Genomic DNA, 27,206 nt, shown 5'->3' with positions numbered 1-27,206 from the left:
GGGTGCTGGAGATCTAACTCAGGTCCTTATACTTCCATGGCAAGCACTGGCCAAGTCATCCCCTCATTCACCTCATTGTTATTTTTATATACCATCCCTTGCTCAACCCTGAGTCCCACTAGTTTGTAGGCTCCTTGTTTGGCACCACATGTATCTTATTTTCTGCTGTAGCCTCGTTCTTAGAATGTTGACTAGCTGGCACATACTAATGTTCAATAAATATGTGTTGAGTGAATGGAAGAATTTGTATCTATGCAGTTATCAGGACTAGTGAGGGCTGTTGTCTGTTGACCCAGTGGGTAGCTATGGTAAGAAATGAATGGGCAGTCATGAAAACGACAGTATCCATTTTGTAGTGAGCCATGTGTGGTTTTGTAGGAACTTATCTACAAATAAAATAAAATAGAAGATACAAGTAGAACGTGCTAGTGGGAATGGAAAGGGGGCATGTTCATTAGGAGCTACAGAAACTAAACAGTGAAAGGTATTCTTCCAAACAAAAGATTAGAATATTCTCAGTAGTTTGTCCGTGAGCTTTGGGGTAATTAATTCACTTAGTAAGTAATTGATGAAGAAATAAAGCTGCAGTATGTAGCCTTCTGTGGCTTCGTGCGATGTGGGGAGGAATAGAGTTGGTCTTAGTCTGTACTACACTGCTGTCCTAGGATGTTAGAACCGTCTTTACAATCAGACTATTTTCTCATGATTCTTTTACCAATACTCACCCTCCTGTGCAGATTAGATAGTACAGAGCAGTAAAGACCTTCCCCCAAATGCTGGTGTCTTCTTCTTTCCCACAGTTTTACATGTTCAAGTAGTTTGACTTCTGCAGCATATGTATTCCTGTCTCCTTGCTTACTTTCTTTCCATAATAAATGTAATCATTTGCTTTCTCTGTCTGCCTCCCTCATGTCAGCCGGTTCCCACAGCTAGAACTTGGCTTAGCAGAGTGAGGAGATATTTTTTTTTTCCTGAGTGTGGATGAGTGGGAGGAAAGTCTGGCCTCATTCCTTTAGCTTAGCTCAAGGATTTCAGGCATGTTGTGACCCACTAGCCTGAATCAGGGCTGGTATTAAGCCTTGTAAGCATGAGGTTCTGGTTAATAAGCCCTGTTGCCAGTTCTTGGCTTGGACTTTGACGTGGTAATCTTATCTCTTTTGGTGAAGATATAACATGAAGTGGCAGAGGTATCCAGATTAGGATAAATGTACCTGAGGTTTTCTGATGGGAAAATGTCAGCCTCTAATGGTAATTTGAACCTGTTTTAAATGACCTTCCAAGCATGCTTGACATTCTAGTATTTAGTTAAGAATTCTTTCTGTCCATGCAATGGCTATCTGACGAACGTGGCCACATTTATTTACCGGGTTGAGTCACATTAGCTTGGCCTTTCAGTTTGCTGAAAAATATGTAGCATTTGGGGAATCTGGTCTTTGGCAGTACAGGTGGAAATAGTTTGTTTGTCCAAAGTGTACCAGGTGGTATTTGGGGGATATTAGGGAGAGAGTAGAATTGTGTCCTTTACCAAAACTTAAGTTTGATACTTTATGGAAAGGTCAAATTCCTTGAAATTGTGAGGTTTTTGTCTCTAGAACTGTATCATCTGCTTCAAAGCATGTTCTTCTCTTTAGCTTCATACTGACCATTGTTTTTACAAATAGCTTTTGATAGATAGAGTCTTACTAGCTTTTACAAAGAAATCTAAATCATCTATCTCCCTGTATTTGGGCTTTGCATTTAGAGTGTCTGTGGCACAGTATAGCACAAATGTGAAAGGAAGTGTGTGCTGCACATACTTGGAAAATATGACTGTTGAAAGCTTTGCGTTTGAGAGGAGACACTTTCTCAAATCAGAGGCTCCCTTGTATTCATTATAATGAGTTTAGTTGACAATTACTGTTTGCTGGAAAACGGTAAAGGTGGTCGTCCATGTTTGTAAATTGTGGTCACTTAAGTGTACTTTCTGCAGGTCTGTGCCCTTTCCTGGTGGCATTTGGCTGCCTGACATAGGGCGAGACCATGACCAGTCACTGAAATGTAAGGGAAAGAAATGAGTTGCCCCTGTTCGGTCCCTCTTCCCTGCCCTATCTCTCTTTCAGCATTCTATTTACAAGATGATGTTCAAGGCCCGTGGGAAGCGCCCAGTTCTGCACTCAGGCCCTCAGGAGCGAGTTTTCGGTAGGAGGGATGACTCTGCTGAACTCGCTCCAGTCACCTCGGCACATCCTGGATATGCTTAACTGTTAGTGATGTCTGGTCTGCTCGAAGATCCCAAACCCAGCACTGGCTTGGCTCTGGGCTCTCTGGATTGGAGCAGCTGATTGGTGCAGTCATCTCTAGGGTAGAGCAATGACAGCTGGTATACAGCTGGACATGTTGTCCTGGGAACTCTGTGCTAACCACACTGCAAACGTTTTCAAACAGTTGCATTCTGTGTCTACTGTTTGTGTTAACTGTTTGGAGAGCCCTAGTTAGTAGCCTAAACATACAGCATTTCTAATTGACTTTGTTCTCCGACTTTATGAGGGTTGTACTCCTAAGTCTGACTTCAGGGAGAGTGCTAGTTTTCGGATTGCTGGAGAGTCAGCCTAGAAGTACAACAGTGAGCTGGTGGCACTTAGTTTGATTCTTTAGAGGGCACTTGTTTTGTTCTGATTCAAGCCAGGGAAGGCATTTTGGAATCCTGGAAAGTTCTGTATGGCCATTGTCATTCATCACTAAACTGTAAAGGCAGTTGTTTCACAAGGTCCTCATGGAATTCTTCTGAACCACACATAACAGAGAGCCATTTATGTTCTCCAGCAGTCCGTGTTTGCATCCAATTCTAAGACAGGAAGAGCTTCTCCCTACTCAAAGAGATTAGAAATACTTTACCACGTAGGAGGCTGGAGCAGAATTCCTTGGCTTGGCCCCGCTGGAAGCATGGCTGGGTTCTCATTGTTCAGGCAGCCCCCTCCTCTCCTCTCATTCCTTCAGGACTGTAGGATTCAAAGCAGAAAATATTAATTGATTTCGAGTGCTCCATTCTCAACATCTGCACTTGAATTTTTTTGTTTAAGGAAGGAATGTGGCAGGGCGGGAAGAGGGCCAGTAGAAAACTCAGAGCCGAGAACTTTCTGCAGGGTGTGTGTATATCCATGGTTGTCTTCTTGTGCCCGAACAGGAGGTGATGTGTCCAGAATTGCACTTACAGTTTCCTAAGCCATTTGACATGGCTTCTATACCTTAAATCAGTACCATCTAGTTTGGCTTGCTCCCGTGACGGAATGAGAGTATGGCAGGGTTGCTGGATTGGAAATCGGAGAACCTGGTCTTGTTTTCTATCCACTTACCAATTAACTAGCTCTTCCTTTTCGAGTGTGGAATGATAAGATGGGCTGATAGGAGGCTGGAAGTGTGGTGAGATGGAAGGCAGGCAGGAGGAAGGCGAGACGGACTTGGAGGCACCCAAGAGTAGCACACAAGTTCAGTTTTCCAGTTCTCCATCATCCACGATCATCGTAATTTCAGGTAACACATGATGGTATACCCTGGCCCTCCATTCCATTTCTTGATGGTGTCTGCCGTGTGTGTGTGTGTGTGTGTGTGTGTGTGTGTGTGTGTGTGTGTGTGTGTTGCTGGAGCTTGAGCCCAGGACCTTTGCATGCTAAGCAGGGGTCCCACTGCAGAGCTATGCCCAGAACTCTTTGGGGTACGTGATCTTACCATGTAGCTCAGGATCTTTATGCCTCGTCCTGAGTTTGGGATTGTAAGGTTGCACATCACACTGGGTAGGTTTCTTTGTGGTCCAAACTGGATTCCAAATTCCTTGAAGCAATTTAAATTTCTTGTCTCTTTGTCCTTCAGGTACATTAGTAAAAAGGGTGCCCTAGGCTGCTGGAGGAAATAACACCTCTGCAGAGATCTCTGTACAGAGCTGTGACCTTCTACCCTCTTCTCAGTGGCCAGTCTTTGCCCAAGAAAGCTACTTTTGGGGGTCAGGGGGCTGGTCTTCAAGTGCCTATTAAAGCCTCTTAAGTGGGCCAGTGAGATGGCCCAGTGTGTAAAAATACTTGCTCTAGCAGCCTGCTAAGCTGAGTTCAATACCTGGAACCCAGAGAGAACTGACTCCCCAAATGTGCCCTCTGACCACCACAGGTGGTCTCATGCATAATAATAATAATAATAATAATAATAATAATAATAATAATAATAATAAGCTTAAAAAGTAAGTGTTTCTGAGTTTTTCAGGTATTTCCCACTCAGCTTCCCCAACTGGCTTTGCCTCCTACCGTGAGTGCAGGCACCCTTGATTGTCACTACAGAGGGAGAATATTATCAGAACTCTTTTGTTTTGTCCTTCACAAGGTTGCTTGAATTTCTGAGTTGACAGAGCTAGGAGGCAGGTCAGTCCAGCCCCCAGCCCCCAGCCCCCAACCCCAGCCAGTCCCCAGCCAGCACCGAATCCTGATTTTTGTTTTGCATTCTATGTCTTCGGCTTTTCCCCCTGTGGACCCCAGCATGGTGGTGTTACATATGTACTCCTTGTTCCTACTTAAAGGCAGAAAAGGAAAAAAAAAGAAACTTGCTTCAGTGCCCCGCGCCCCCAGCCTCCTCCCCATCCGCTGCTGCTTCACCATTGCGCTAACCGGCTGACCACACTCCCTGCTTTAGTCCACTCTTCCCCTCAGTCCCAGGACTGTCAACCCTGCCCCTGCAGCTCCTCTGAATGCACGCTAAACTTCGTGGCTTGCTGCCAGTGGACATTGTTTTAGGCATTGTCTTATTTGGCACTTGACCCTTAGCACATTTGTGTGCATGTATATATCCACATCATGCTTGTGGTGGGCGGAACCCTTGTGAGTTAGTGTGTACACATTAAGTGTGCCCATGGTGGGTATCAGGTGTTCTCGATCACTTTTCCACCTTTTTTCTTTTCTTTTAAAAAAGATGATTAGGTCTGTGTCTGTGTCATTGTATGCCACATGTGTGTGAATGCCTGAGGGAGCCAGGAGAAGGCTGGGATCCCCTGGAGCTGGCAGTTGTAAGCCACCTGATACGGGTCCAAGGAACCACTAGGGTCCGCTGGAAGAGCAAGAAGTACTCCTAATGGCTGGGCCACCTCTCCAGCCTCTCTCCCTTCTGCTTTGAGACGGGTCTTTCACTGACCCTGGAGCTCACTGACAGACTGGACTGAGTGGCCAGCACCCCCCAGGGAGCCTCCTGTTTCCACTTTCATAGCACTGGGATTACAGGTGCACAGAGATACACCCGACTTTTGATGTGGGAGCTGGGGCTGTGACCTCAGGTCCCCATGCTTGAGCAGAAGGCGCTCTTACTAACTTTGCTGCCTCCCCAGCCAATCGCTTAGCAGACTTTAATACTATTGCTGGGCCCTCCTCAGAACCTGTTTTCCTGGTTCCTGCCCTCCCTGGTCCCTTCTGCACTGTGTGTTGTCATCTCTTCTGTCTGTGCTTTAGACCTGGGTGCCCCTCAGGATGGTCATGGAAACTGGCTCTTAATGCAACACACTTGCTCCTTGGTTTCTACCTGCTCCTTAAAGTTTCCGGATCTACATACTAAGAGGTCCTAAGTCTTTATGTCTAACTTAGATGCTTCTGGTCCTTCAGGCCACTCACATCCTGTTTCCTTATAGAAATTTCCTCCCGTCTAGGTGACCTGCAGGTACTCCAAATCTTGTGTATCTGAGATGAACTCATCCCCCTCTTAAAATCCTGCTTATCTCATGCTGTCTCAGCGCGCACGGGGGGAGGGGGGGGGGCAGGGAGCACTGTTTTCCATTTGGTGGGTTTTTATTTTGTTTGTTTTGTTTTTCCCTGAAACAAGATTTCTCTATATAACATTCCTGGCTGTTCCGGAACTCACTCTATAGACCAGGCTGGCCTGAAACTCACAGAGATCTGCCTGCCTCTGCCTCCCGAGTGCTGGGATTAAAGGCATGCGCCACCACTGTCCAGCCCTTTAATGGCTTTTAAGCAAGAAAATGAAATGTTATTCCTGATCTTCCACTTCGTGGGATGGGTAGAGGGTAGAGCAGGGTCCGAGGAGAGAAGGTCTTTAAGCAGCTCCCGACTCACTCTTCTACTGCCATGCCTCTGTTGATGTCGTCTCCCTGTGCTTCATTTAGTTTATTGTCTGTTTTATGTTTGGTCTGCCATCTTTCCTGGAACATTACCACGTTTTAAGAAGCCGTCCTTGGGCTGGGCATGGTCGTGCACGCCTTTAATCCCAGCACTCTGAGCAGATGCAGGTGGATCTCCGAGTTGGAGGCTGGCGTGGTCTACATTGTAACAGGACAGCCAGGGCTATGGTGAGAGGCCCTGTCTCAAAACAAACAAAGAAGTTGTTTGTATCCCTTCTGATCTCCACAGTGGCCATAAAGTCAGACCTGACCATGCATTTCCCGGGGTAAGTCCTTCACTGGGGGCTGTTGACCTTGTGCTGAAACTGTTCTCAGCTCCAGCTAGCCTTTGTAGTTGTAGCTACTACACAACTCCCATTCCTCCAGTGACCACCGTCTCTCATCCACGCCCCTTCATCAGCTAAGCCACCGTTTGTGTGTGTCAGTAACCTAAGCATTCCTTGGTTTGGAAGTAGATGCCACTTCCCACAGCAAACACTGACAAACCTGGGTGAGGTGGCTTTCCTCCGTGCTCCTCAGATGCGATGCTCCACCCTCGCCATAGGACCCCACTAGGAACTGCCCTCCTGTGACCACAGTGGTTGGACAGTGTGAGCAAGTCACTCCAGCTCCTTCCCTCTTCCCTGTGGCCAAGCTGAGAGAAAAAGGCTGCTCAGCAGTGAGGCTCCGAGCTCAGCTGGAAGCCAGCAAGCCCCCAGCTTATTGAGAGCAGTGGGGCGCTCTGGAGGTTTTGCTGCTATGGCCACACTGTGGCCTCCTGTGCAGACTTATTTCAGAAGGTATCTGCTATAGGTCAGGCTGCTGAAAGGCAGTGAGATGTCAGGAAGGTAGGGAGAGAAGGAAAGTCAAGGCAATGTGTAATCCACAGAGTAGTGAGTAAGCCGTGAGCACCCCACGCCACCTACTCCTGTGCAAAATCAACTGTCTGCCTTGCTGGAATGTCTTCGATAGGAAGTTTCTGGAATGCCGTGGATACTATACAACAATCTCACCCTCATTCTGAAGTGATGGCTTGCCATTTTTTGACAGCAGAGACAATGGTTCTCTCAGCAAAGCTGAGTGAGCTGTCGTATGTGAACTGTGTCTGGGAAAAATGTCGTACCTCACCTGAGGGAAGGTCTGTACTTGTGTAGCTCTTGGTGAGTGTACTTACTCAGTAGTCTCTGGGCCAGTTAGGGCCTTGGATGAATGGGTCCAGACCCTCGGTTCAAGAGTTTTCTTCATAAACTGTTTTAATATTGCTTTACACATCATAGAACTTTCTAATGGGTCAAGGGTGTGCAAGAGTGGATGGGGCGGGATTCTCACCTTTACAAACGAGAAACCACTACAGCAGAAAGCAGACAGCTACTGAGTAAAGGAACCAGGCTGAACGCAGGCCCCACAACGCCAGGCCTGTGTTCTTTTTGCATACTTCAGCTTTGTTTAAGTTCGGTTGTGTTAAGTTATTAGAGTACTGTGTGTGTGTGTGTGTGTGTGTGTGTGTGTGTGTGTGTGTGTGTCTCAGGCCAGGGGTGGGGGTGGGGTGCAGTTACTAAATCTCTTCTATGACTTGGACCAGTTGAGAAAGTCAGTTTTAGTGTAGATAAAGCTGTGTCGGAGGATATGACCTGGACTCACAGTAGAGGTCTCTTCCCCAGCGTCTGAGAGGGCAGGAGTCCCTGTTCTGCACAGGAGAAGATCAGGGGTTTTTTGTTGTTGTTGTTTTTTCTAGGCGATGATTCACTTGTGGGGAGTACATGTAAGCTCCTTGAGAGCAAAGATTTGTTTCTGTACACACCCTGTGCCAGTGTATCGCACAGGACTGAATGTGGAGTTGAGCTCAACAGATACCTGTTGACCCGGCTGTGGTCACCGTGTGTCTCTGGTCTAACACAGAAGTAGCAAAGCATGCCCATTGTAAAGGATAGGCCTGATGAGTGCACCGATGGTGATTGAATGGTTGCATAGTGTCCGAGGACATGCCATCCCAACCGTTGGCCACACTGTGGCTGTGCAGGGACCCACCTGACCCTGCTTCTAGAGGGCAGGCAGCCCACTGACTCCTCCTTCTGCCCTTGGCTGCTCAGAGCGACTTCTCATGTGTTCTCCTGTGAACGTCTTCGGATATGACCTCTTCAAGATGCATTTCTCTTTCTCCTTCTAGCTCTTGGTTGAGCTTCTGAATGGGGATTTTCCCCTTTCCTGTTCATGTCCCACTGGGTAGACAAGAGAGTAGTTCTGAGGACAGTCTTCCTGCACCAGGACAAGTGCTGTAGTTCATAAAAAGTAAGGTTTTTTTTTTTTTTTTAAGTATTGAAAGTACCCAGGAGACCCATTTCAAAGGTCCTCATGTTTTTTTTAATATCTTTTAATTAAGCATTCATTGAAGCAGCAGCATTAAGAATAGGTGAACTTTTTATTTAGTTTTATTGTAAAATTCATTAGTCCTGAACTTCTATCACAAATTTTCACAGCCAATGTTAAGAGGCCAACTGTACTTTGTCTAATGCTGGGAAATGTGCAATTTCCAGGTTTAGAATAGCCCAGCAGGCCCGACCACTGTGATTAATGTACTGAGGTCTTCGTGGTCTAATGCTGGGCCCTCTTCATCCAGCCCGACCTGGTTAGGAATAGGGGCATTTCTCATCTTCATCCACACGATTTAAGGACTCTGATGTGTTTGTTCCCTAGGAAAGGCTTTTGACATCACCTACGTGCGCCTCAAGTTCCACACCAGCCGCCCAGAGAGCTTCGCCGTCTATAAGCGCACTCGGGAGGATGGACCCTGGATTCCTTACCAGTACTACAGTGGCTCCTGTGAGAATACCTACTCAAAGGCCAACCGAGGCTTCATCAGGACAGGAGGGGACGAGCAGCAGGCTTTGTGTACTGACGAGTTCAGTGACATTTCCCCCCTCACCGGGGGCAACGTGGCCTTTTCCACCCTGGAAGGAAGGCCAAGTGCTTACAACTTTGACAACAGCCCCGTGCTGCAGGTAGGCACTCCCAGGGTGGTGTGGGAGCTGCGTCCTCCCCTGACTAAGGATGCAAAATATCCACATGACCCATCACACAGGCGGCTGGATTCTCTGCTGTTCTCCTGTATGTTATCTCTACGTTTTCTTCCCACTGCCTGGGTGATGTTGGTTCTATATCTTTTCCACTTGAAAACATGCCCCAGAGTTTAACCTTTACAAAACAAAAACAAGCAAACACACACTTTAATTTGGGGGCGTTATTTGAGACAAGGTCTGAAATGGCCCACTTATGCATGCAGTTGAGGATGGCCTTGAACTCCTGACCCTCCAGCTTCTAAGTGCTAAGATTAAGGGTGTACACCGACACACTCAGCTACTTTGGAAATTTTATTAACGATGAACAGTTCTAGCTTTAGTCTCTACTTGAGGAGGGAACTTTTCACTTCTGACTTTTTCAGAAGATATTGGTATAGGACTGGGAATATGACTCAGTTTGTAGACTGTTTAATTTTCAGTACCTCCTAAGCCAGGAGAGGTAGAGGCAGGAAGGTCAGAAATTTAAGATCATCTTCAACTCTGCCACAGGTTCAAGGCCAGCTTGGAATACATGAGATACTGTCTTAAAAGATTTCTTTTTTTTTTACATTTAAAAAATTAGTGTGTGTGTGTGTGTGTGTGTGTGTGTGTGTGTATGTGTGTAAGCACAAGAGCTTATGTATGTAGGTCAGAGGAAAAGAACTAATGGAAGCTGGTTCTTTCCTTCTACCCTGTGGAGCCCAGAGATTGAACTGAGGCCATTTGGTTTGGTGGCAGGTGCCTTTACCTGCTGAATCTTCTTACTGGCCTGCCCCTTCCCAAAGTAAGTAAAGTGAGATATTTGAAACAATCTCCCCATTTTTCTTGCATTCTATCTTAACTGCTCCTTGATTTGACAAAGGAAAAGGTATATTTTTTAAATTAGCCATGGGGAACAGCTGACATAAGATATTTAAGTACATAAGAATGCCTCCCTTCCTTCCCACACAAGGACATTTTGTCTGTGCTGTTGATTGTGACTATGAGAAAGCTTTTTCTTCACCTGAGAAGTTGAGTTCTAGAGACGGGATATCTGTTAGGCCAACTTGGTACTGTGCTTAAGCATCACGTTAAAAACCTTCGCCTGTCTAACAGTAGAGCGAATCAAAGGTTTCTCTCATCAATTCCATGCGCATTCCTTTTACCCCCTCATATGGAGCCTCTGTGTGTGGCTCAGGTTTAAACTTTGCACATGTTCTGGCTGTGTGATTATGGCAGAGTGGGGATCCCTGTGTCATTCTTAGTATGGTGATACAGACACTGATGTCACACCGATTTAGATGGTGATGTTAGTATCTAAATGGGGCGGTCTATATATATTCAGTGACGGGGAGAGAAGGAAGGACTCGATGTGACTTTGCAAATGCTGTGCCCATTTCATGACAACTTAGTGGAAACCTCTGTTTCCCTGGGCTTTCCACTCTGGATTCTCAGTGTTTTTCTCTGGAATTTATTATAATTACTAGTCTTTTACATTTATTAATTCTGTATGTGTATGTGAGAGCACACGTGTACTACCCACATGTAGGTCAGAGGATAACATGCAAGACCTACCATGTTGGCTTTGGGGATTGAACTCGGGTCATCGGGCTTGGCAGCAAGCACCCCTACCCCCTAGCCATCTTGCCAGCCCTGTCGTTTATTCTTATAGTCAGGGGCACTTTCTGATTGGGTTATACAGGTTTAGGCAGAGCCACCGATGAGAACATGTTTTTCTGCGTGTCCAGGCCCCACCCGTGTGTTCTTTTAGGCTGTCAGGATGGTGACTATGGAAGTACATCCAGGTGTTCTCCAAGGCCTTTCAGAAGAGTTCCTGGTGACGCGGGGAACATGAACAGCAGAGAATAGCTGTAGACGAATTTCTAAACAGTCTTATTAAATAAGAAACACAGAGCCAAATGCAGAGGTAATAGCCAAAGAGATCAGAGAACTAGCGAAGAGTCACGACTACTGTACCTTACCACCTTGCTGCTGTTGCTTCCCCAGAGAGAGCTTCTTCCTGTGTGACTTGTGCTTTTATTGCCTTCCTGTTCTGCCTTCTCATTGGCTCTAAGCCCAGCCACATGATTTCCTCGTCACTGCCTGTCTATACAGACCTCCAGGTCTCTATGGTTGGTACTAGGATTAAAGGCTCGTGTGTCCTTGACCACACCGAGACTCTGCCTGCCATGTGATCGGATTAAGGGTGTGTGCTACCACCACCTGACTGCTGTTTAAGGCTATGTGACCTTGCTGTGTGACCTCTGATCTCCAGGCAAACTTTATTATTAATATACAAATAAAATCACATTTCAGCACAATTAAAATATCACCACAAATAGCTGATTCAGATAGATGGTGAAATAGCTAAACGCTGAAAGAAAGCCTTAGAAAAGGCCGTGGAGCAGACACCCACCAGCCTTGACTCTGTCCGGTTGATTGTGTTTCTTGTCCTGGAGAGGCCGTAGTAGGACCAGTAAGAAAGCGTGGTTTTCTGGCTCCTTGGCTTGCTGCATGGCCCCAGCCTGTCTTGAGCAGCTCCCCAGCAGGGATTCTGCTGTTAGCTGCTCTTTGTCATAGAAACTAGTGAGACTCTGGTAAGAACGCTTTGGGCGTCCGAATAATTTGGTGAGTTCGTTTCATTGTGCGGGAGCTTTAATTACGCGTGTCTGGCTATAACAGCTCTGGCTCTCATAGCTCGGGGCCAAGTCGGGTGAGCAGGTTTGACTTCTAGCTGATAAGAGTAAACTGCTTTCTCCCAGATGGCGGAGGGGAAGGTCTCCGGCTCCGCTGGCTGAGTACCGGCCTGTACTGGTTTGCAGTTCTTAGCCTCTGTTATACACTGTTGTGCTGTAACGCAGCAAGCATGTTCTCAGCCGTAGATGGCTGAGCAGCATTCTGATGTCTAGATGTATTAAGTCTTTTAGCTCTTGTAACTCTGTAAGTTGGCTATTTTTATTATCTTTCTTTTTACAGATGAGGAGTCAGAGCTCAGAAAGGGCGTAAATTGTCCCACCTCGCAGTTTTAAGTGGCAGAGCTGAGATTCGGACTCTGTTCAGTCTAGATATTCATGATGCCTTAGTGGCACCCTGTGAGCTTTCCATCTCCTTTGTAGAGGGGAGCTGTGGTAAAGATGAAGCCTGGAGAAGGTATCATAAGCATTAGGCAGAGGTGTGTTTAGCTATTTGCGTTATGGACAACTAACAGATTCCTGCTGTTGTGGCCATGAGTGGGAGTTGTTATTGAGTTCCAAGATTGGATACGGTGAAATCATCATCTTCTCCTTTCTAATTATACTGAAGCTTCATGGAGATTAGTTTTTTTATGAGCTCTGTTCGTTGCCAGGTGTTTGGCATAGCTTAAGGCGGCGCTGCTTTATCAGGAGTGCGCCTGCTGGTCTGAGAGCCTCTGGAAGCGCAGATGCCGCTGTCAGCCCCCACCCCCCACCCCTGCTTTTTACAGAGGTGAGGGTGATTCTGGCTCTTAGTCCCTAAGTCCGTCCCCTGGACTGGAGGAGAAGTGCTGTCTTTGGTCTGGGCTCCTTCACCAGGCAGGTCAACTGAGGCCTGAGTCTTTCTTTTCCCCCGGGGTCTTCCATGTTCAGGAGACCAGTGAGGGCAAGTCCCGGAACATAAATAGTCCTTATCGAGCCTCTGTGTGTGTCATATTACCTGATGTCCCCTCTGCCAAAACCAGAGTTAGCATGGGAGGAAATTGCACAGGGTGTGGCGGGCTGGGTCATTGGGATCGTTATGACAGCAGCATGCCACACATGTAAGCATCTGATAAAGTCAGCTCAGTGAAAGGTCATTTATTATAATATAATATTTTATATATATAAATATATATATATATTTATATATATATATATCATAAGGGCTTAGATAACAGCAAACGCAGGGTAGTGTCACAGCCTTGGTTCCCATTGTTCTGTATGATACACCTTTCAACTTGATCAGACGTGGATTCGCTCACTCTGTGCCAAGCCTGAGGGACGCTGCACTGAGCAGAATGGACATAGATTGCCTACCCTTCTCCTAACTTTAACCGGGTATTGGAGGCAGTGTGAGATAATAAGTCAATGGAGTGGGATAATTTTAAGATTGTCCAGGGGAGACCTAACAGAGGTGATGTCGTAGCAAAGGTGACGACCAACACAGCTGCGTTTGGTTGGCTCGGGTCAGTGCGCGCGCGCGCGCGCACACACACACACACACACACACACACACACTGCCTTGTGGTTAGGTCTCTACCTGCCCCACACCAGTGCAGTTCAGGCCTAGGAGCCAGAACTGGACGGTACAAAGTGTGCAAGGGGACACGTGTGCTAGAATGAGTGTGGCGGGTGTGTGATCTGAGCTGGCACTGCTGGCCGAGTTTCACTTGTAGACTGAGAAGGGAGGAGGAGGAGGAGAGTTCTGCCGCTCGCTCCCTGGGCTTTTGGGTGTGGGTTTCACTCGGCTCTTTCAGTCACCTGAGGAGGAAACCGGCAGGGTCCTCACCTATGGAAACTCACAAGTGGTGACTCGACTGTTAACTGTGGAAGAGCCAAGGAGGAGTCTGTCGGGGAACTGAAGTTTATAGTTCAGTAGTTCAGCAAAAGAGGTCTAGATTAGCATCTGGACTATTAGGAAGATGTTGTCAAATGTCTTTCTCATCTTCAGCCCCTCTGCTTCTCTCTATGTTCTATGTATTTGTTTGTTTTTCCTTCTGCAGGAGTGGGTAACTGCTACTGACATCAGAGTAACACTCAATCGCCTAAACACTTTTGGAGATGAAGTGTTTAACGACCCCAAAGTTCTCAAGTCCTATTATTATGCAATCTCAGACTTCGCTGTGGGCGGCAGGTGAGTGAACTATGATTGGAACTTTGATGTGGAACTCTTTGTGACTGTATTAGCATTTAGGGACCATGTGGATCTGGAAAGACAAGCTACTATGTAGGAATTTTTTTCTTATCAGATCTTCTTATTCTGGAAGCTAAGCAATTGGGTTTTGTCAAACCTTATTAAGTCCACACTCATTGACCATTTAAGTACAGTAATCTATTACTATTAATCCAGTAAGAGATTCTGCAGAGCTGTTGCCTAAGGGAGAAGCCTTGACCTAGGATCTTATAAATGAGTTAAGAGCAATTCGTTAATATATGAAAATTCAAATGTAGGTTGAGCATCCCTAATCCACAAACTCAAGATGTTCTAGTTGGCTTTCTGTTTTTGTGATAAACACCATGACCAAAAGCAAGTTGGGAGAGGAAAAGGCTTATTTATCTTATTAACTCTGAGATCACAGTCTATCAGTGAGGGAAGTCCGAGCAGATATTCCAGCAGCGCAGGAGCCTGGAGGCAGGAACTGAACCTAGGCGACGGAAGAGTGCTGTTTACTAGGTAGTTCCTCATGGCTTGCTCAGCCTGCTTTCTTACACAGTCCGGGACCACCTTTGCAGGGATACCACTGCCTCCAGTGGCTGGGCACTCCCCCATCAGCTATCAATCATTAATCAAGAAATGCCCACAGGTCAGTCTGATGGAGAGATTGTCTCATTTGAGGGTCCCTCTTCCCAGATGCCCCATGCTTATGCCAAGTTGATAGAAAAACGAACTGCATACAAAACTTGAAATTTTCTGGTGCTCAGGTGACATCACAGTTAGACAGTCAAGATGCTGGTCCCCTGGCTGTTGTTGGTTTTGCTCCCAAGATATAGCAGTCTGCTTTTGAAAAAGATACAGAATTCAAAAACTTCCGTTCCCAAGCACTTAGGGAGGGGTGCTCAGCTTGTGCTAGTGCAACCATGTATTCTAAACAAAGACGTCATGAATCAAGAAACAGGTCGGATCTGGATGGGTGTTAAAGGAAGGGTAGGATTTGGGTAAAGAGGGAAGATGTGTAGATTGAGTGCAGGAGGGTGGATATATATCAGCAGAAGTTCAGAGAGTGTAATCCTGCTTGATGGGAATAAAATCTCTGCAGAACTGTAAACCAGAAAGATGGATTTATGGTCAGAGGTGACAGGCTGAGAATCATGGACTTTTCCCCTTGTATTAGCCCATGAGATCTCTAGAGCAGAAAAATTATTTTTGTATCTGGTGTTCCTGGCATGCTCAGTGAGATTGGTTTGAAATGCAACCAGTGAAAAATTCGAGAGTGCTTGGAGTAAGGATATATATCATAACTGGGTTTGGAAGATGATGTCTGGAGAGAGTGAGTACAGTGATGCATAGTTATGAAGACGCCAGGAGGCCCATTACTTTATATGCTGACCTGCAGAATCAATTCAGAAAGATGTTTAAGGTGAGTGTGCAAACAGGGTAAAGGTACAGTGTGGTTGATGGAGTTTCCATTCCTGCTTTGATGATGTGTAATCTGGATATTAAACAACAAACGCCTGACATTAGGCTCCTTACAGATCAAAAGGGATGCAGAGATGCATTTTACCGTGAAAGGGAAATTACCAGCTTTTTAGTCTAATGATCAGGAGAACAGTGGTACCATTACTAAATTTAGAAAATGGGCCACCCTGGAGGAGATGAGGCACTTAGTCATAGACATGCAGAGTTTGAGGTTATGGGAGACCTTTAAGTTTGTATGACCACCAAGGACAGGGGCCTTGGAGAAGGAGGGAACGGGGTTCTAAAGTGAGGCTCCTCTCTGCACACTGAAGATGAGTTCAGCGTGCACAGGCACTTTCAGATGAGTGCCTGAAGCTATGGGATTGCTGTCTTTAAGGAAGCAAGTGGGAGAAATGCCTCTGCTCAGCCACATTCACATCTCTGTGTTTCCTTGGATCCTGAGTTCATTTCCATACCTTCATCTAGGGGATCCTTTGGCGGCCCTCACCCCCAGAGAGCCCAAGGGACTAATCTGTCTACTGAACATCTATAAGGAACTAGGTATCAAAGTCAGTGTCTCAGTTCCTTCAGTGGGAAGCATTAATCATGAGGGTGAATTATTGCCTGTGTATTAACGGTGTTCTGTTCAGTCCTGTATGCAGAGACTGAGCAATTCCCAGTGACTCTGAGAGAGGCTTTATCATGGTCTGTTTTACAGGTGAGGTTCAGGCACACCGTAAGTGGTGGGAAGGGTTCCAAACCCAGGTGGCCTGGTGTCAGACTTTATGCTAGTCTTAGCCATTGTCTTCTGGGGTTTCCTGACGACCTTCACTTCAGAAACATCCTGCCGGAGTTCTTGGGAACTGTTAGGGGCTTTCTTCTGTGTAGTTAATGTTCCATCCTGGGGTTTTTCAGGGGTGTGTGTGTGTGTGTGTGTGTTTCAACTTATCCTGGCTAAGTTCCTCAGTTTATACTTTTGAATGGTAACATTCAAAGAATTCTTACTTTGCTTTTGGTTTTCTGGATCACTCCCTCTGTACTGTTTCTAGGCCCTCATAGTGGTTCTGTTCTTGACCACCCCTTCTCTTTCCTCTCCAGGTGTAAGTGTAATGGACATGCCAGTGAGTGTGTAAAGAATGAATTTGACAAGCTGGTGTGCAATTGCAAACACAACACCTATGGAGTGGACTGTGAAAAGTGCCTGCCTTTCTTCAATGACCGGCCGTGGAGGAGGGCCACGGCCGAGAGCGCCAGCGAATGCCTACGTGAGTGCCGCTGGCGTCCTCTGCCCATTGGGCTTAAGGACTGCAGCTGGAGGAAGGGATGGGTGCCTTCCTCACTGATGGAAACTCGGAAAGTCACTGCTCCTGCAGAGCAGGGGGCTAAACTACACTCCATCAGAGGAAAATGATGGACAAAGGAAGCTGGTTGTGAATAAACCCAGCTGGTTTTGTTTCCTTCATGAACATCAGCTAGGAAGCAGAATCACCAAGGAGTTTGCTTAGATTCAAATACTGGGTCAATGTGGCACCTCTTAAATGTGACCTCTGTAGTCACCGTGGCCTTTTAAAATCAACCATCCCTCAGTATCCATGGAAAATGGGTTCCAGAACCTTCCTTGCACACCAAAGTTCATGGATGTTCAAACTCACTATATAAGATGGCATAGCATTTGCATGTGACCATGCACCCCTCTTCGTGCTAGTCATCTGTAGGCTACTAATATGGCATACAGTGCAAATGTCATGAGAATAGTTGTCCTCCATTGGGGCCTGGGGACAATAAAGAGAAGTCTGTACATATGTTAAGGACAGACATTATCTCCCTATACCCCCATACTCTGTATTGACAGTTGATGGACTCTGTGGCTATGTAACTCCAGGTACAGAGTACAACCATGTTCTTTTCATCAGTATTCATTCGCTCAAGCAGCCAGCTTGGTTAGCGTGTGTCAGGTACAGTGAGTTAACTCTCAAAATCATTTTTCCTTTCTCAAAAGAGAACAGTAGGAAGGACTTTCCCAACCACTGCTGGGAAATCTGGGTGGCTTTGGGAGAAGGGGCAAGTCCTGTGCCCTAGCAAAGGTCAAAATGAAGACATTAACACATGTTTAGCTTTCATAACCTCATGGCTCATTGTGAACAGACTGAGAGGGGAACTCAGGAGAGAAAGCATAGAGTCATGATTTGCCAAGACTTAGTATGAACAAACTTTAAAGCAACCTCAATGTTCTTATGTCCTTCATCAGTGTGGGGCATAAAAGGAATAAGAAAAGGGACACTTGGAACGTGCAGCATTATCACAGCACCCTGAGAAGGAACCACCTTCTCACGACTGTTTTCATTGAGCCGCCTTGAGCAGAATTTATTACGCATCTTTTCTTTCTCTCAACAAATCCTGGAGCTGCTGATAAACTTTATAGCCTCCTCTAGCATTTCTAAGCATCCAGTGAGCTCCTTTAATCCCATTACCACACTGATGTAATTGGATGTTGTAAGATGAGGACTGGCGTAAGAGAAATGAAGTACTCCTAAAACATGTCATCTAAACACACGTGCATTTGAGGTTGCGTGCATATGGATGTCATATTGCTAGTTTACCCAGGAAATAAGAACAAAAATACTGCTCACCACTAGGAAATGAAGCGGCTCTTGCAGCTAATGGGCTTTGATGAGGAACTCACCTTTCTCCACAGTCTCCTCAGCACTAGCCCTTCAGAGTGAAGTCTCTGGCGGATGTTACTGCAACAGGACAGTTGGGATACTGGGGCTAGACAAGAGAAAAGTCCCGCTGTCTTCTGTCATCCCAGCTGTTGATGGGAGAGGCACGGCCCATGCTGTAGCTCTGGGTTGGGAGGCAGTGGGCATGGGAACTCTTCTGCTTCATGATCTCAGCATCAGCCCACTTCTCAGGAAGGCTGGATTGACTGCAGGGTGATGTAGGGCAGCGTGGGGTGGGGTGGGGGGGAGGGCACTATGCAACAGCTACTGGAAAGGGGTAGGCACCAAAAAATGGCTTCATAAAATTCCAAGTCTTGGGGCCAGCAATTCAAGTTTCTAAAAATGTTTTCAGTTATAATTCTACAGTAGCCTTTTTTGTATAGAAAAAGAATATATATTCAAATATTTTTTTTAAATAGTTGATAGCTCTAGCATAAACCAAGCCAAACTTTGTTCTTATGTGATAGCCAAGAGCTTATATATGTTTTGGACAGGTTAAGTCTGAGAAAATCATCTTATGATAAGCAGAAGTAAAGACTCTGTGACTACAAATATTTGTTTGTTTATTTTGGAGACAGGATCTCACTCTGTAGCCCTGACCTGGAACTCTCTGTGGAGACCAGGCTGGCTTAAGACTCATAGAGTTGCCTTCTGAGTGCTGGGGTTAAAGCTGTGCTCCACGCCTGGCCAGTTGCTTATTCTTAAAGTATGGTTTTAACAGATGATGCAGTTGGACCCGTGGTTCTGCAGCAGATGGATCTGAAGGGTCTGGATCTCCCTGTAATTCTGCTTCCATCACCAGACGTGCTAATTTAAACCTACATGTCTCGAGTTCCCTAGTCTGGACAGAGTAATCTAACCCTTTGACAGCATCTTAATGTGTTCAGATTGTTGAGGCAAAAATGTTAAAAGCTGCATGATAAGTTAGTGCCTTCTTTCTGCTGTCAGTACTACAACTCAAGGATAAGGATTGGAAAAATGGATGTGGGGTACACTCTGTTATCCAGCACTGGAGAGGTAGAGGCAGGCAGATCTCTGACTCCAAGGCTAGGTCTGCATAGTGAGTTCCAGACCAGCCAACACTACATAGTGAAATCCTGTCTCAAGTAACAGTTAGAAGAAGGATCATTTGTCTTGGCTCTTATGTATGAACAGCTACTGGGAGGCAGATTCTTCTCTGAGTATAGTTCTTATGTTTATGGTATCCTTTTTCTCTAAGGATGGATATTTCTTAGTAAAGTGATGATCAGGCTATCTAAACTGGTTTTCTATAAACAATATGCCTGGGGGTCGTTCTGTACCACCTGTCACAGAGATGCGGGGAATTGTGGGTTGGTTTTCTTGGAGTCTTTTAAAATGCTTTCTTAATGGTATACAGATCTTGGAGGCTATCCTGATGACTCAGAGGTTAAGAACACTCACTCCTCTTCCAGAGTTCATTTCCCAATAAAGCACCCACGTTGGGTGGCTCACAATTGCCTCTAACTCCAGCTCCAGGACATCTGACACCCTCTTTTGACTCCTGCAGGCATCCCCATACACAGGATTCTCTCACACAGAAACACACATACATTTTCTTTTTAAAGGTATACAGCTCTGATCTGATATAACTTGTATATTTGGCCTACAGCCTGTGACTGCAATGGCCGATCCCAGGAATGCTACTTTGACCCTGAACTATACCGTTCAACTGGACATGGTGGCCACTGTACCAACTGCCGGGATAATACAGACGGTGCCAAGTGTGAGAGGTGCCGAGAAAACTTCTTCCGCCTTGGGAACACTGAAGCCTGCTCTCCATGCCACTGCAGTCCTGTTGGTAAGTGACAGGAAGGCTCCGTTGCACTGGATGGAGTGAGATGATGCAGGAGTCTCCTGAACCCAGAAAATGAAGCTTTGCATTCTGAGCATGTGCACAGTCAAGTGCGTCAGCATGCATGCTGTTCTAGCTTAGAAACGTCTTGTTGTGCCTCCATGCCTCTCCTTCACTCTAACGAAGTTGAACTTTCAGATAATTTTCTAGTGTGTATAAAAGAAGTAGTGGTTCTGTAAATAATTGGCAGCTGGGTCATAGAGACCATCTGAACTTTGACTGAGGAAGGCTTCCCCTTGTTAATGATTTTGTTTAGTCTAATCTTAGAGGGCTGAGCTGTGTACAGCATGCTAGTGTGTGTTTAGAGATACACAGCATTCGGTCTCTTGGGGTTATTTTGTGTGTGTGTGTGTGTGTGTGAGTGTGTGAGTTAGGCTAATATTTTGTTGTTTGTGCCTATGTATAATGATGTTCTAGATGAGAATCTTAAGGAATGTCTCATGGCCAGAGAGGTGACTGGCCTTATGTACACTCTATCAGTTTTTGTTCAAGAGTGGTGGGTAGATCTACCTGAGAGTGTGCCTGGAAAGCTAAACTCTTATGGCTTACAAAGCTATGATTTACAAAGCGTTCTAGTTTAGAATTTGGTCCTTATTTTCTCTGATCATCCAGAGATTACATAATGGTCACCAGGCATTGCTTTTAGCATCTGCTTGTGTTTCTTTGGACATGGGTTTTACTTACCCCTCTCTCCAGCTGTGGAGTTGAACATGGACTCACTATATTTTAGGTTCTCTCAGCACACAGTGTGACAGTTACGGCAGATGCAGCTGTAAGCCGGGAGTGATGGGCGACAAGTGTGACCGTTGCCAGCCTGGATTCCATTCCCTCACTGAGGCAGGATGCAGGTAAATGTTTTGAGAATCAGAGACTGGTCCGGAATCTTCACAGGACAGTGGTAATAACAGTGGGAACACTTGCCCAGCAGTATGGTCAGTGAGCTTCTGGACCACCGTGAAGATGCCCTGGGGTTCTGGAGAGTCCAGAGAGTGTTTTTAGTAGTTTAAGTGAGTGTGCACAGTGTTAGGTTTCCTCAGTGGTGATGAGTATTCTTGACTGAAACCAAATCTGAGTACAAAAGTAACAGGAATTTATGTCCTTTGGAGATGACTGTGTAAAATCTACTGTAAAGCATTTGGCTTTAAGAAAGGATTTCTTCCCTCTTTCCTTTCATTCTTGTGCTCCATTCCATCAAACAGGCCATGCTCCTGTAATCCTTCCGGCAGCACGGATGAGTGTAACGTTGAAACAGGAAGATGTGTTTGCAAAGACAATGTTGAAGGCTTCAGCTGTGAGAGGTAGCTCCATCTTTCCCTGACTGTTCTCATGGTATCAGGTTTCCAGTGGAAACAGTGACTGATGCTGCTGCCTAATCTCTTTCAGATGCAAGCCTGGATTTTTTAATCTGGAATCCTCTAATCCTAAGGGTTGCACACCCTGCTTCTGCTTTGGGCATTCTTCTGTGTGCACAAATGCTGTTGGCTACAGTGTTTATGACATCTCCTCCACCTTTCAGATCGGTAATGCAGCCCTTATTCACAGCTTCACAACAAGCCCTAGAGCCCTGAGACCACTCTTACAAGGGTATTTTTGGAATCAGTAGCTAGGGAGGGTTTTTGATATTAGGAACATTTGATGTTACTGAATATGCATGGTTTTTTTTTCCTTGTGTGGCTCTTTAATGAAACATACATACGGTTTTAGAGTGACTACAAATGTTCCGTAAAAAATACAGCAAAATGTATCTTTCAGGGGATAGTATATATAGGTTCTATTGTAGGGTCAGATTTTTTTATTGATTTTTCTCGATATGAGGTGCAGTCTCGCATCTTGTGGGCCTTCATCTGGGATGTTTGTCATGTGCCTGTGTCTTCATTCTCCACCGCAGATGAGGATGGGTGGCGTGTGGAACAGAGGGATGGCTCGGAGGCGTCTCTTGAGTGGTCCTCAGACAGACAGGATATTGCTGTGATCTCGGACAGTTACTTTCCTAGGTATTTCATCGCCCCTGGTAAGTGAGGCTGGAAAGCAGCACGGCTTTCTGAGTGCTCCTCTGGGTCACAGTCTCCCGTTCTGACCCAGCCTACTGTCTGCCTTTCAGCGAAGTTCCTGGGCAACCAGCTTCTGAGTTACGGACAGAACCTCTCCTTCTCCTTCCGAGTGGACAGACGGGACACTCGCCTCTCTGCAGAAGATCTCGTGCTTGAGGGAGCTGGCTTGAGAGTGTCCGTGCCCTTGATTGCTCAGGGCAATTCCTACCCTAGCGAGACCACTGTGAAGTACATCTTCAGGTGAGACGGTGCTCTCTCTCAACTCAGACCTGATCAGCTGAGAAAGAGAAAGTGGGTTTTTGTTGTTTTGTTTGTCAGAGTTGATCTGGCCTCAAGGTGTGTGTTACAGAAAAACTTCTGGGCTAGATGTGGCAGCTCATACCAATTGTTCTAGACCATTGGAGGCTGAGTCAAGAGGGTTGCCGAGAGCTCAAGGCTAGCCTGGGTTACATATTGAAATTCTGTGTAAAAACCCTTTTGGGCTCTTGAGATGAGCCTTCTTTTATCCTTCCCTTTTCTAGCTGACTGAGAAACTGGCGGTGCTCTCTTACTTGGTTAGTGAGTCAGTAATGCCTGTGGGGGCATCAGTGAGCAGTGAACAGCCCCCTTGCAGATTACCCTTCCTTACAGAGGTTATGTGCCCTTTCTGTCTCTCCAGGCTCCATGAAGCCACAGATTACCCTTGGAGGCCCACTCTTTCCCCCTTTGAATTTCAGAAGCTCCTAAACAACTTGACCTCTATCAAGATCCGTGGCACCTACAGTGAGAGGAGTAAGTTGTGATGTCATTTAGGAGTTAATTAAGAATGTGACGAAGTAGAAGGATGTGTGGTAAAGAAACGCCCTGTTCTGATATGTTCACACTGACCCAAACTGCTGTCACCCTTGTATTAAAATGCACTTTGCAACTGTCTTCAAGGATCTGGAGAACATTCACTAAAATTAGTGACAGTGTTATTTGATAATTAATAAGCCAATTGAAATTCCATTGTGTATAGATTTTCTTAAAGTCTCTATTATAACTACTGGTTCAACTTGCTTAACCTTCATTTCTTGTTATTTACTGCCATATAATTACCAAGTGACTTGAACTATTGGCTAAATTATGAGAAATTATATATTACCTAATGAACATTTGCTTTAATGTTATGTAAACAAGGGTTTAAGCGTATGCCTTCAAGAACTTATTAATGAGGGCTTTCCCCCTGTCTGGTGAGGCGAAGGCTATAGCTTGGATCGCTTGAGTTTGCTTGTTTTTAAGCTCTCTGCATGAATGCCCATATAGAAATGTTTTATAAGTGATCACTAATATGGATCTGGGCCCTTGGAAGAGGTTTGGATTACAAATGTAGATTGTGTCTACATTTTGGGCATTTACTTTTAAACTTGGAAATATGGCAGAAAACAGAGAGAGGGGATGGGATCCTGGAAATACAGTTGAGGTCTGTGTCCTGAGGCCCAAGGGAAGAAAAGAATTTGGAGAAGAAAAAATAATTGTAGGCCTAGGACGAGCACCGCTGGGTTTTAGGTGGGCTTGAGAAGTCACTGGTGAGGAGTTTAACTTTGGCTCAGGGATGAAGCTGAGTAAGATCACTGGACTCTCTGAAAAGTAATTTTGAATGTGAGAAGGTAAAATAAAGAATATTCTCTTCAAGTTTGGCAGAAAGAGAGGAAAAGAGATGAGTTATCATTTGGGAGTAGGAGCAAGATTTAAGAAAGAGTATTTTTAGGCCAGGGAGATGTAAGAATGTTTAGAGATTGGAAGCACATCATAACTTGTGAGCTGACTGGCAAAAATCATAAACATATTAAAAGCTGCATCCAAGCCAGTAATGGAAGTATCCTTGGGCCTAGCTGGTCAATTTCCACATGAATTATATAAACAGCAAGTAATGCTCCATAACGTGGGAGGAATGTACTTTAAGCAAAAGACTGCAAAGGACTCCAGCAGACTAGAAATGAAGGGAAACATGGTAGTATCTCCAAGGCCTACCTTTACGCCCTTAGAGCATTGCCGCTGGTTCTACTGGATTGCGTGGACCGTTGTCTAGCTCAGTATAAACTTGCTTTGTCTTTATGGAAGTGGAAGGACATTCTGTGTGTGTGTGTGTGTGTGTGTGTGTGTGTGTGTGTGTGTGTGTGTGTGCGCGCGCGCAAGCGTGCTTAGCATCCTGTACCACACGGTTGTCTTAAATGTTGTTTTCTGGTTATCCTTCCTGGTGAATGACCTCAGGTAGTGGTCAGTTTTATCTGGACTCTTGGGTCTGGCCACTCTTACGTTTTACTGAGTCTTCGTGAGCTTTTGGAAACTAGAAGGCACCTCAATGATTCTCTTTTCTATACCGCAAACAGGCGCCGGATATTTGGATGATGTCACCTTGGCAAGTGCTCGTCCTGGGCCTGGAGTTCCTGCGACTTGGGTGGAGTCCTGCACCTGCCCAGTGGGGTACGGAGGGCAGTTCTGTGAGATGTGCGTCTCGGGCTACAGAAGAGAAACTCCGAGTCTTGGACCTTACAGTCCGTGTGTGCTCTGTACCTGCAATGGACACAGTGAGACCTGCGACCCCGAGACAGGTGAGAAGGCGGCGGCTCCATTTGCCATTAGGAGCGGCACGCGTTGACTGACTTACTCTTCACACATCTCATGGCTTGCTCCGATCTGCTCCCAAAATAGGTGTCTGTGCCTGCAGAGACAATACCGACGGCCCCCACTGTGAGAAGTGTGGCGACGGGTACTATGGAGATTCCACCCTGGGCACCTCCTCTGACTGCCAGCCTTGTCCCTGTCCTGGTGGCTCAAGTTGTGCCATTGTCCCCAAGACAAAGGAAGTGGTGTGCACTCACTGTCCGACTGGCACCGCTGGTGAGTCCTCCTGGCTCCTCCTCCTCCGTGTTCTATGTGGTTGTTGGTGTTTGCACAGCCCGCCTCAGTCGGCCTCACAGCCCTGAGAGGGGCTGTCTGCTGTTGTCTGCTGTGACACGGGTGTGTATGGTGAGACACGGGTGAGCTGCGGCTGCAGCCCAGGCTTTGTGACTCCAAATAGAACTGTCACCAGACCGTAATCTCTCATCAAGTGAGAACCCAAACTGGGCTTTCAGTGCAGGCTTGTCTGGAACTGTCAGTGTGAAATAACAATTTTAAAATTCTTCCTCTAAATCATCCTTTCAGTATTTCAAAGTCCGTTACATCAAGTTAGGAATTTCTTTTCCCCCAGAGCTTTGGGTAGACCTCTCTTCCCATTCTACCCATTCCGTTCTTTTCCCAAAGAACATAAGATGAGATCAGTCCTAGGTGATCACAGCGGCTATGAGGGCCGTGAGCATGAGGGTTGGGGCTCGCTGGCAGACCACACCCCTTTGGCTTACCTTGTCTCTGCTGTGAAGGGCAGGAAAACAAAACCAGGCTGAAACAACATTACTCGCTCGCTCAAAGCCGTATAAGGACTGCAGGATTTGAAACTTGATCCTAGACTTTCAAATGAAAGCGAATTGTATTTGGGAATGAGTTTAAGGCAGGCTGCCTTGTGTCTCTGTGTTAGTTTGATATGAAACCAGTTTCAAGCTTTTGAAGTATAGATCACATGTGGAATAGCTGTCTTATCAGATGAGACATCACAGCTGGAATGCCGCCCTTGTGCTCACGTGGAGATGGCTCCGAGGGAGTCTGGTGGCTGCCCACAGCAGGGCCAGGAGGGCCCCTCATTCCCACTCTCCTGCCTCTGTTCCTTCCCTCTGCCCCACCTCACCCATGTTTCCAGCTTACTGACCCCCGCTTTGGTTTGTCAGGTCTAGTGGTCAGTGGTCAGTGTCGTGGCTGTGTGGTCTGTGTCGTGGCTGTGTGGTCTGTGTCGTGGCCATGTGGACCTCCGTAGTCAGACCTGCCCCTCTTCTTGGTTTCCTTCTCCGTTCTCTTTTACCGTTTGATCGCCCCTTTATTCCAGCTGGGGATTTTCATCCGAATTTGATCCCCACTCCTCCCTTAGGTGATCAGATCTCTTCAGGCCTCTGCCTGGGATTAGGAAGTCTGTGTCCTCAGCCCTGGGCACCCTCTCCTGAGCCACAACCCTCTGTTGCTTTCCTTCCCGCCTGGTGAAGGGCTGGGGACTTTCTTTTTACCCTCCGTGTCTGCTCTCCACCTTTTCCTAACCCATGAGACTGCATCAGCTCCAGCCTCCTCTGGAGTCGATACACCTGAAGTCAGAGAGGAGGAGGAGGACAGAGTATTTATTCCAGGGCCCATTTTGAGGGGGCTGGTGACCCCTAACAGCTCCTACAACCTTGTGATCTGGTAACTGCTCCCTCCATGCAGCCTGGAGCACAGGTTACAGAGTCTGCCTGTCACACTTGGTCCTGTGATTCCCCATCTCTGCCTAGCCTTGCATCACAGCCTGTCAGTAAACTCCTTGGGCCACGCTAATTGAATGTGCTCATTACCTCTGCTTCATTCCAGATTCACATAGCTACAGCCTCAACTCAATCCGTGTTTGACTTCTTCCCCTTTCCCTAGTTCTAACCCTCTCCCTAGTTCTAACCCTCTCCCTTTCCTGTGGTCTGCAGACTACCACCACAACCTGCCTGTTGAAGCCAAATCCTTGGGCTTAGGCTTGATGAGTCTTTCTTTCGTTTCTTAGAAACAAGCCCTCCTCTACTTTCTTGACTGCTGCCTTCTGGATTCTAGCCACCGAGGCCTCTCAGCTGAGGTTCAATCTCCCGTGGGTCTCCCTGATTCACCTGCTTGCCTAAGATCGGTTCTTCACATGAGGGCCGGAACAATCCTGTGAAAATGTAATCAGATTGCGTCACTTTAGTAGTATTTTTTTTTCTTCTGAGCCATCTTACTATGTAGTCCAGGCTGACCTCAGGTTTGTGATCTTCCTGGTTCAGCCTCCCAGGTGCTGAGACTGTGTGTGTTACCACACTCTGAGATTATGCCACATAAGGCCTCTCCGGGGCCTAAGGTAGTCTGGTGGGGAGAGCACTTGCTGTTAAGCCTCAGGACCTGAGTTCAAGTCCCTGGATCGCACAGAGCCGAAAGAGAGCCAGTTCTCACTAGTTGTCCCCTAACCTCAGTGGTCAT

At 46.3% G+C, this 27,206-nt stretch overlaps 1 protein-coding gene across 1 annotated transcript in view; it reads left to right on the top strand.

Annotated features, from left to right (window-relative positions):
* The window catches only part of Lamc1 (laminin subunit gamma 1), a 116,604-nt gene that overhangs the window by 64,513 nt on the left and 24,885 nt on the right, over nucleotides 1-27,206 (top strand). The window contains exons 2-13 of the mRNA XM_052737198.1: nucleotides 8,816-9,120; nucleotides 13,874-14,004; nucleotides 16,585-16,751; nucleotides 19,837-20,025; nucleotides 20,810-20,927; nucleotides 21,279-21,377; nucleotides 21,463-21,599; nucleotides 21,968-22,090; nucleotides 22,181-22,370; nucleotides 22,789-22,901; nucleotides 24,482-24,703; nucleotides 24,804-24,992. Of these exons, the coding sequence (XP_052593158.1) occupies nucleotides 8,816-9,120; nucleotides 13,874-14,004; nucleotides 16,585-16,751; nucleotides 19,837-20,025; nucleotides 20,810-20,927; nucleotides 21,279-21,377; nucleotides 21,463-21,599; nucleotides 21,968-22,090; nucleotides 22,181-22,370; nucleotides 22,789-22,901; nucleotides 24,482-24,703; nucleotides 24,804-24,992 (1,983 nt within the window). The remainder of the gene's footprint in view (nucleotides 1-8,815; nucleotides 9,121-13,873; nucleotides 14,005-16,584; nucleotides 16,752-19,836; nucleotides 20,026-20,809; nucleotides 20,928-21,278; nucleotides 21,378-21,462; nucleotides 21,600-21,967; nucleotides 22,091-22,180; nucleotides 22,371-22,788; nucleotides 22,902-24,481; nucleotides 24,704-24,803; nucleotides 24,993-27,206) is intronic.

This window comes from Peromyscus californicus, unplaced genomic scaffold, assembly GCF_007827085.1.
Source record: "Peromyscus californicus insignis strain IS unplaced genomic scaffold, ASM782708v3 Scaffold_14__1_contigs__length_90479793_seg_2, whole genome shotgun sequence".
In the NCBI taxonomy this organism is placed as follows: domain Eukaryota; kingdom Metazoa; phylum Chordata; class Mammalia; order Rodentia; family Cricetidae; genus Peromyscus; species Peromyscus californicus.
The sequence above is the reverse complement of the archived record's forward strand: the minus strand, read 5'-3'. Positions and strand labels throughout refer to the sequence as shown.